The 10,889-nt window shown below is 38.4% G+C and overlaps 1 protein-coding gene across 6 annotated transcripts in view; it reads right to left on the bottom strand.

Annotated features, from left to right (window-relative positions):
• Positions 1-10,889, bottom strand: part of LOC139120741 (probable JmjC domain-containing histone demethylation protein 2C) — a 94,320-nt gene that overhangs the window by 14,457 nt on the left and 68,974 nt on the right. For all 6 annotated transcript variants that reach the window (XM_070685280.1, XM_070685282.1, XM_070685283.1 and 3 more), the window contains 6 exons: positions 9,304-9,507; positions 5,994-6,075; positions 4,564-4,661; positions 3,920-4,094; positions 1,186-3,359; positions 246-467 (listed from right to left, as the gene is read on the bottom strand). In XM_070685280.1, coding sequence (XP_070541381.1) covers positions 246-467; positions 1,186-3,359; positions 3,920-4,094; positions 4,564-4,661; positions 5,994-6,075; positions 9,304-9,507 — 2,955 coding nt within the window. The remainder of the gene's footprint in view (positions 1-245; positions 468-1,185; positions 3,360-3,919; positions 4,095-4,563; positions 4,662-5,993; positions 6,076-9,303; positions 9,508-10,889) is intronic.

Below are 10,889 nucleotides of genomic sequence, written 5' to 3'. Positions count from 1 at the left end.
TAAAGTTGATTTTTTTTGGACAAAAGATACTATAACATACCAAGCTAAGTGGGTGAAAATACGTCATTTTTTGGCTCAATACTGCTTTTTACTGACTTGGCTGATGGGGAAGTGATACAGTTATTACTGTCTGGCAGGAAAAGGGATACCCACCTCTGTTGTATTGCTTTGGTATGATGGCCATGATAAATACTGCTGATTTTCTTCATTTGAAATGAATAAAACTTTGCAATGGAGAATCTTACCTGATTTCTATGTTGTTGTTGTTGTTGTTGGTGTTGATGTTGTTGTTGCTGTCTCATATACTCTCTCTCCCTTTCTATTCTCTGTTGTTGTTGTAAATCTCTTTCCTTTCTGGCTTTCTCATCTTGTATCCTCTGCCATTCTCTCTCTTTTTCTTCACGTTCTCGTCGTGCTTTGTCTTCTTGTTCTCTGAGTTCCTGTTCCTTCTGAGCCATCTCCTTCTCCTGGAACACATACATGTGAAATGCAAGTCAGAGACATGGCATCTGTTGGCCCTGAACTCTATCTTATGTATTTACTTTCAAATATCCCCTCACTACTGTAAAACTGCAAATCTGTATTTATTAATTTCTGTATTTTTAATTTACCTGGAGCAAACATAAAGACGACAACAGGAGCAGTTATGTTTATTGGTTCAAGCACTGCACTTGAAGTGTGCAGCCCAAGGATCTGGATGAACCTAAAACCAAATGATTAGGTCTGCCTCTACTTACTAAAGGAAAAGTTGAAAATAGTCTGCTTGTAGTATATGAGTCATGGTATCATCTGATGTGAACACAAATACATGTATACACATTTGAACAGAACTGATATGCACACAAACATACACATATGAACACAACTTATAAACAAACAAACATGTATACACATTTGAACAGAACTGATATGCACACAAACATACACATATGAACACAACTTATAAACAAAGGAGACTGCAATCAAGAGGCAAAATTTACACCCTGATTGTATTATGTTTATCATGACCATTTTGAAAATCCTTCTCCAAAAATAAATATGATCCTAATTTTTTCATTGCTAACAACTATTACTGATAGTGACAAAAAAATTATCAGATGTCAAAAGAAGACAAAGCAAATGAACAAATTAACACAAAATTTGTGCCAATACAAACTGAAATATTGATGATTTACTGTAGCTTACTTTCTGTGCAAGTTCTCTCTGTTGACCCTCACTAGATGTGGTTGCAGGTACAGATATTGAACCTCCTGCAGCAGCTGCAAGACCACCTAGGGCATGACTGGTGGTGCTTTGGTAGTTCCTGAGTGATTCCTGAAAATGTCTCTGTACTGCTGCTTGAGCATCATGGCTCTGTTGAAAACCCACTTCCCTGCGGACATGCTCCCCCCAATCCCGTTCCTCTTGGTGTTGCGGGAAGGGCCTTTGAGGATAATTTGCCTTCCACAGTGATTGTAACTCAGCAGTGGACATTCCTGGATGGAACCCCTGAAGGGATACAATGTTCTGAGCCCCAAGGAACTGGGAGGGAAAGCCGTACTGGTGGTGTGCTAGCATGTCCTGCTGAGTGATCATACTGGCACGCAGTGGGTCTATTGCTGAGATTGGGTAGCGTGCATATGCAGGCCCAAGCCCAACGCCTTGGTACTGAAGGAATGGGATACGGGAATACACAGCTGCAGTTGGGTGTCTTATCGTTGGATGCGGCGTGAGGGGCCTAATTGGTGATGGTCCGAATGCACTGCCAGATGATGAAGTTCCCAGAGTGCTGTGAGCTGAACCAGGCCGTAACTGTGAATGGCTTGATGCAGGGACTGTGGGAGAAGGTGTCAATGGTGCCTGGGTTCGTGAATGCGAAGCATGTGCTGCCCCATGTACATGCTGATGTTGTACTGATGCAACTTTGGTCACCTCACTGTCAGACAGATTCGGATCCCTGTAAACTTTGACTGGCTCACCATTGTCAACTATCAGGGAGCTCTGCGACTTTGTACTCTCTGATTTTGAACTTTCATTTGACGGTGGTCTCTCATGAAGGTGTGGTTGGATTGAGGGCAGTTGCAGGCTTCCCTGCAGTTCTTGCTCTTGTTGCTGCTGTTGCTGTCGTTGCAACTGTTTCTCCTGATGTAAAAGTTGTTGTTGCTGCTGGAGGTGTTGCTGTTGTAGTTGATACTGTTTTAACAGTTGTGGATGCATTGGTCGTTCCTCTTTCACCTGTAAAGACTGCTGCTGATGTTCTCGTGTCTCCTCACGCTTAATAGCTTCAAAGTTGGCTGTCAATGCAGTGTTCACTTTGTCACTGGCTGCAACGCTGGGTACTGTTGCTGTGGCTGTTGTGACAATCGTTGTAGCTGTTTCTGTTTCAAAGTCACTGCTCACAGGAGCATGAATGTTTCTTTCACGTTTTATAATAACCATGTTTTCATCATGGCTAGAGTCTCTGTCACTGCTGTATTCTTTTTGCTGCTGTTGCTGCTGCTGTTGTTTGTGTGGCGGTGGTTGTTGTTGTTGATGATGCTGTTGCTGATGTTGCTGTTGTAACTGTTGTTGCTGATGTTGTTGTTGTAATTGATGTTGCTGTTGTAATTGTTGATGCTGCTGCTGCTGTTGCTGCTGCTGCTGCTGCTGTTGTTGTTGCACTACTTGCTGCTTGTCTGTGTGCTGTTTCTGACTGATAACTGGGGATGATGGACGGGCTTTGTGAAGATGCATTGCCTCTGTAATCACAGTACTGCTATTGTTATTTCCAGTTTCCTTTTTCACTTTATTTTTCTCAGCATTAGTCCTTTTACTACTATTATTCTGTGAACGCTTTCTGGACTCCTTTGGTGCTTTACTCTTTATCTTTTCTTGATCTTTGTTGCTTTGCGCTGAAAGCTTCTCTTTGTCCTTCGTTCGATGTTTGTGTTTATGTTTTTTCTCAATGGTGGAGTCCTGTGCTTTAACACTTTCCTCAGGTTTACTCGGCTCTGTTTCCGGAACAGATACAGGGGGAGCTACAGGATTTGAGAGTTTTTCTGGAGGTGTACTTTCCCCGGAATGCACCTTTGAGTCAAGACCTCGAATTCGAAACTTTTTATGCTTGATAGTCTTGTCTGGAGATTTCTGTCTTGGCTGTTTTGAGGTACTTGATTCTGAGTCTTTGTGTGTGTCCGAGTCCGGTGGTTTCACAGGTGTTGGTGAAGGTACAACAGTAGCTACTGGATCTGGTAACGGAGAATGGCACTGAGTTTCACTTTTCCGTTTTTTCACCGTAGATGGCAACTCAGTCTTATTACTCTCACTGACTGTTTCATGTGATTTTCTCTTTCTCTCCTTCTTTGGTCTGCTCCTTGAAGTTGCCTCTTTCTCTGATGTCCCTGAGAGAGAAACACAAAGAGTAGAGCAATTTATAAGTATATCAACTACTGAGATATTAACAATCCTTATTCCCATTTCTAAACTGGATGCAAAATTCTGGATGGAAGGATTCATATCAATATTTCAATTGACAATCAAGGAAATCAAATTTTCACTTTGAAAAGTACACAAATGTCACAAAAAGCCCATTTCAATTGACCTCTGTTGAGAGAGAAATGAAAGCACTCAGAATTCTGCAATTATCTGAAAAATTCAATAAGTACTGCTTTCAATTGGTGTCTGCATTCAATGAATATCTACATAAACATTACTGACGTCACTACCAGTACAAAGTGTTGACACAAATGACATGAATTCTGTGAGACTTAATTTGTCATCAGGAAATGCCTACACGCTGCCAACATTTACATGCAGAATATCAAATTCACCACAGTCAACACACACACAGAAGTACATACATATTTCATGCAAACATATATGCGCACACACGCACACACACACACACACACACACACACACACACACACACACACACAGAGTATTACTGACACATGCTCACCTGCTTTTCCTTTTTCCTTCTCTTTCTCTTTCTCCTTATCTAAATCTTGGCTGGGGGAATTTTTCATCTCCGAATGCCTACTTTTCTTTTTGCTACGACTTGAAGTTGATGTTGAGCTGTGGCTTGCACTCTGAATTTGATTCTGTTGGCGACTTGAACTTCTACTACTGTGGACCTGAAAAATGACGCAGTTAAGAACATCATTGCAATGAGCACCACCTATGTGCTGCAATTTATCTACATAAGTATTCACAGTTAAGTCACATGATAGATGAGAATAGAATCACTAGAATCAAGTTATTTTGTATGGTTTACCAAAAAGTAAAAGATGAATACAATCTTTTGTTTCACAAAAAAGACATGTTTAAACCACTGAGCGATGATAAGGCAGTTTTTGGCTAGTTCAATGGTTATAAATTGAATGGCCAATAGTACATCTTGACTGTAATATACTGAATTGGAAACGTTAATAGAATTTGGAAAAAGAAGCATGTCTGTTATCGTTGAAAAAACTGCTAAATTTCCATCCTGAAAGAACAGAAGACCAGTTATTGCCATGACAGGTGTTTTGTCCCATTCAAAGTACACAATACCGAATGTTTGCTGCGTAGACAGACGATTACAATTCAATTCCTAGTACTTACAGTTGATGCCATCTGTGTGTTTGAGGATGATGCTGCCTGACATGCTCGTCTTCTCGATGTAATGCCGACGTTTTCACCTTTCAACAAGGAATTGACAACTGTGGAACAGACAAGGTTCAACTCTGTGTCAGACATGATCATTAACACTGATGGTCAATTTTTTCCCTAAAATCCTGTATAAGATGTTAAGGCAAACTATCAATCTGGCATTGAATTTAGAAAATAGACAAACACTGTCCTTTCAAGTCGCACAACAGACAAAAAACACAACATTTGCCTTTGTTTGTGAAACACTATAATGACAGCATCAACTCATCCATCTCCAAGCTATCTATATGTCAAATGTCATGAGACTAATGTCAGTATCAAAAGATACACACTTCATTATTCCAACATTTTAAAAGGCTAGATAGATGAAAAGGAAACCTTGCTATGCTGTCTTCTCTTAAGAACAGTAGGTTCCTCCTCCTAACTGAAAGCTGTACCTTGTTTCGTGAAAGCAGTTTCTAGGAATTGATGCCTTTCTTTGGGTACATGTATTTACTGAAAAATTGTTATCAAAGATCACACAAACTTGATATTTACTTGGTTATTTGAAACGCTGGCAGCGATCATAAAACATTTCAAAATATCTCATGTCTACTTACTCACCACACTCATTATTTAACTGCTATACATACTCAATAGAGTGGCATGACTTTTAATTAAAGAAGGATCAATTTTACCAGTCTGTTTTTCAAATCTAAATGAACGAACATTCCCACTCAAGGAAGACGTTAAAAAGACTTGAAATGTCAAACTAAGCAGCACAAGATAGGACTTTTAAAAACTGTGAAGTTTAACACTTGTGGAATTATATTGATTAACACAACATAACATGCTCTAAAACAAAAAGGTCAGAGTCATAGATCTGTGAAATGCTGCTTTCAAATGATTTAATGCAGCTTATACACAGATACAGATCATATGAAAATTTCAAAATGGCAAATTTTTCGAAAAACACGTCTTATGACATGAACCTCATGACACACAATAGTCTTACAAATTGTATTGTTTACTTTTCATGGTGAACAATGAACTGATCTGACAGTATTTAGAGAGCTGTACATTGATCAGTAGAAACAGCAACCGTTAACCCTTTGACCGCTGTAATTTTTTTCCCACCAAAATTTTAGTGCAACATTTTACCAATTTTTATGAATTTTTCAGTAATTTTTTGATAATTTTGGACCAAATGGTGATCACATTTCATTGGCTACAGTTTTTTTCTCAAAAATTTGGCGAAAATGTGAGAAAAGTTGACAGGGGTTTATTTTAAAAAAGGGACAAAAATGGACTTTGGCATTCAAAGGGTTAATGAGTTTAGTATTTTGTAAACAACCACTCCCTAACGTTGAGACGTAGGTGAAAATTGTCAGGTTGTGTCTTACCATCATCTAGAAACATCATCTGGACATGTGCTGGATTTTCTGAATGGCTTTCTAGTACTGTGTCATCCATAACCTGAAGATCCTGGATAGAAGAAAAGATAGGAAATTTGCATCAGGAATGCACTCAATAAATCAAACACTGCCATTTCTTATATAACTTTATCATCATTTATGGACCTGATGCATGAGTGCAAAAAAAATCACCGCGTGAGTTTCCTCCTAACATGATGCTAAAACCAGGATGACTGCAATGTTCGATTTCACCATGACAACCTCACAAATCTGAAGTCTTCATCCTAAATTTTATATTTGATGACACAAATCTGATGGGCAAATCTGATTAATGACACTGGCCATGAAAAACACACTGTCACATACATTTATATTGGATGCAGGTCATATAGTACAGTCATTGTGCCCACTTTGAAAGATATCAGTCTAGGCACGTGTAAGAAATGGCCAAGGACAGAGATATAAACAGGTGAACACAGAACCTTATTATCAAGCCCAAGTTTTACTTAATCCCATAAGACTCAAACAAATGACATAGAAAATTTTTGTGTTTCTCAGACAACTTGAAATAAATTACATTCACTATTTGAATTTGTGTGTCACATCACCAAATTTACCAGTCTGATAATCAAAAGACATTTTCCTGTAAACTCACTGAATGGCAATAAAATGGAATAACACATAACTACATGGTTTACATTATACATTAGTGGCCAGCGTTGAAAGCTGCATCAAGTGGGGACATGACAATCTTGTACAACCTTACTGTGCATTGTAAACTTGAGTGACAGAGTGTAACGGTGTAAGGTGGTATGTCATAATAACAACATAGAGAATTGCAGACACAGAAGCCTCAGTTGCTGAGTTCCATGACATCAGTCAATGCATTACCAGTGAATTACAAACATAAGATATTGCAATGATGTCTTCAAGAAAAAGATTCTTGTAGCCATCAGACACACTCACTGGGATACCAATTTGAAAGAAATACTATGCAATGCTGTATATCACTATTGCTATGAGTTCAGATTAACAAACACTGCATACTGACTGAAGTGACATTACAATAGTGCAGAATTCAGACATGATATGACTGCAGAAACAGACTTGATGGGTGCTGACATTACTCTGACGCAGACTGTTGGGAACACGGTGCCTCTCAGACACTGGACACAAACAGAAAGGTCTACTTGAAAGACATATTGTGAACTGCACATTGCAATGCTTTGAAATTCAATAAAAGTATTCACAGTTAAAGAGCAAGGGACACCAGTAGATCAATCATTAAGCTTCACACCCAAACCGCCCGCTCTGGTTCAGTGGCAGAGAGCCTCTAAATGACCTTTTAAAATTTCACACACTAGACGACAGTACCACACTATTCAACAGACAATAGATGCACTGGAGTATGAAATCCCTCCAGCTTAGGATACCAGAGTAAACAGACTATAAACACAACCTACTGCTCACACCCACAGCTATTTGTGACTAGAAAGCTTTTCCCAGACTGCAGTATGGTTCATGTGTAGGGCATTTCTGTACAGTACACTCTTTGGCAAATAAAAATACTGTCAACATGCACAAAGAAGAGTCAAATTAAGAGGTGATATCACCATACAAAAGGAAAGGGTATGAATATAGATTTGTATATACAGATACAGTGGTTGATTTACATAAAAATATACTGGTTGGATAACCTTGGGGAATGGAGGAGCAGTGAAATGCACAATAGCATGCAAACCACTCTACAAACCATCATGACATTCATCCATTTTTAATAGCTCATCATCAAGATCTGCTACTTGATCCAAACACTAAGTACATAATTAGGCTTTACTTGACACTTTTACTGTGTCTGCTTTTGAGTGGGCTGGAAATAATGCATTTGCAGCACTGATGATCTGGCAGCCCTAGTAGCAAGGCCAATGCTCATCTGATGATAAAACAGAGGTTGTTACTCAACTCAGAATAACTCTTCCATTCATGTCAAGAACATATCTAGACATATCTTTCATAATATCCAACTTTCATTATAAATTACTTATATCTAGGAGGCCAGAATGATCAATCCTTCATCTAGACATATGGCCTAGTGTATCAGTGGTTATAAATAACAAGTCCTCTGCCACACATTTTGTTCTAATAACCTGGAAAGATACAGTCATCGGTTGTTGATGCACTAAACGCACCAAACCTAACAATTTCTTGTCAATGTCCAATCAATTTTAACTTTTGATTCTCTGTCAAGTCTGATGTGCAAAACCTTGAGCTGTATCCTCTTGGTAATTCCTTTGGGGGAAATTGCAAAAGAATGATTGAATGACTGTGGGAGTGCTTTCATTGCACAGGGTTAACGACCCCTATGATGACCTGACTCTTAATTCAACTCTGCATTCACATTGATTAATACTGCAGACCAGCAGTGCTTGACATGATTGACAGACTAAGCTCTTTAACTCTGTGATTATATATTCATCTGTTTTCATTGACAGAAATGACCTGTAGTCCTATCAGATGTACAAGCATCTTTTTGGCTGAATTTTCTCTAATTTACCACATATTGTTTATTGATATTTCGTACCACTCTGTCAAACAAATATGACATTTTTATTATCTCCAAACATCACTAATTTTTAATTTTAGTCATACAAATTTTGTTTTCACACAAAATTTTCAAAAGAGACCACATAATTTTTTCAATCATGATTTAGAAAACAGTTTGGAAAAGTCTACACCATTTTTAAGCTTATACATACTCATTTCCCCAGATGTGAAACAAACCATACAACTAAAAGAAATTGCAGATAGCCAAATGCCTGGTGGGGACTGCAGTAGCAGCTGTTCAAATTGAGGGAAAATATCCTGTCTTGAACCTTTATTCCATTCAAGGAATCAATAGATGTGGAAATTAACCCTTGTATTTTGAAATAGGGATGGGTTGGTTTCAAGGAATTAAGGTAGGGAGCTTGTTGAGCTTGTTAGAGTCAACACCAGAAACCATGTATTGAGTGATTACAGGATCTGTACATCCGGTACAACAATGACATAATTGAAACCAGGAAGTTAAATAAGATTTCAAACCAAATAAAATGCACTTTGGGGAAACTTTGCGGTTGCAGAATAGCTGAATTCAGATCTGTAAAAGCCCCTATAAAATATATGTAGAATGGAGGCTGATTGTGGCCGTTTGCCTTCATCATTCGTGTAGAAATGCTTCAACTTTGCCCTGAAAACAACATATTCATTCCACATTTAGACTGCAAAAGTGATAAAAAGATCAGTTTAACAATGGACTTACCCTTGTTAACAGATCATGCCCTGTAATCACAGCAGAGAACCACTGTGTCCTGGAGTCTAGTCTGTACACTTGAACTCGATAACCAGTCAGGGAATAGGGAGCTTTCATCAAAATCTGATGTACTTTCTGAGCGTGTGTCCAAGTGTTTACCTCCTTCTTGACCTCGTCATATCGTAATGCAGGCTGAAGACCATCAGCATCATCCTGTCACCAGGGAAAGAAGAAGAAATCCTCGTAAAAATAAATTAAGAAAAACTTATGGTTGTTGTAAGTCTTGTGATCTTTAATGGCTTTACCCATGGGCAATAAAATGGTATTTGACTGAGATTCTTGTTCTAATGACTGACAATGCTATGAGTCATTCAGAAAGTGACCTGAATACAAATAATTACATCAGACGTTGGCTGCTGGCGTACATGTAACTAGCAGCTGGGTCTGCCAATCAATACACTATCAACTGAGATCAAACAGAAATGCTTCCCTTTTGAAAGTAATGCCAACAAAACTACCTCCTTCATGCCACTACAAAGACACCAATATATTGAGTACAGGATGAGGGCAAAACAGGCAGTATGGAAAGAATGGTGTTGGAGTTAGGGGCGTCAGACAAATGAATATTTGCCTGGGTGCTGCGACAAGACCATGGCGACCTAGATCTTTAACACACAACCTAGACTACAAGTGCTATGACGACATTTTCCATTAGTAATTTCTTTCTTCTCAAAAATGTAAACTGCAATGATTTAAAGGAAATTTGCTACAATATATAGAAGGCTTTTACATGTCGATACAATTCAATATCACTGAAGAACGTGACCCTGAAATGAAACAACTCACAAACACCTCATAGAAGAGTTCATTGTCCAATTGAAAAGGACAGCCACTCTCTGGTGTAATAAATATGCAAGATTGTAAATTGCCATTTCAAGGATATCGTCATGACAACCAAGTCATTTATCCCTGACTCCCATTACTTGTAATGCGTCAGCTGCACTCTGCATGCACTGCATACAAATGACATGAGTGAACAGTGGATGTGATGCGTGGTTCACCAATATCAACCCTTGAAGGGCATTCTATTAAGCAAATACATCAGACCTCATGCAGTCGACAACCACACCACTTGTTGTCAGACTATGGCATTTCAGAAATGTACTGTTCACTAAATCTTGTCTGAGATGTTCACTCAAATCACCCATCACACCCTGACAAGATATGCCAGCAATTGTTGTGTAACTACCAATAAAAAAGTACCACCATGTAACGCTCATCACGCACAGCATTATGCTTCCATTGGCATTGCACAAATTCCTTGCAAACTGATTTACAACAAAAAATGGGACAAATACTTTTTGACATAGAAAGTGGAAAACACATTAAGCGCTAAATTTTCAAGCCATGTGAAAACTGGTGAAAGAATGCATTTCTGCTATATACTGAATGCATAGCCATAGATCCATAAAATCCATGCTTTATTTTTTAGTGTAATTGGCATTGTTGAATTATTAATAATATTCATCAATAGTTCTATATTTATGAAAACATAATAATTTAGGAATCTGTGTATGAAATATGTGATAAACAAC

This window comes from Ptychodera flava, chromosome 20, assembly GCF_041260155.1.
Source record: "Ptychodera flava strain L36383 chromosome 20, AS_Pfla_20210202, whole genome shotgun sequence".
NCBI lineage: Eukaryota > Metazoa > Hemichordata > Enteropneusta > Ptychoderidae > Ptychodera > Ptychodera flava.
Note: the sequence above shows the minus strand (reverse complement) of the source record. Positions and strands in the feature narration are given on the sequence as shown.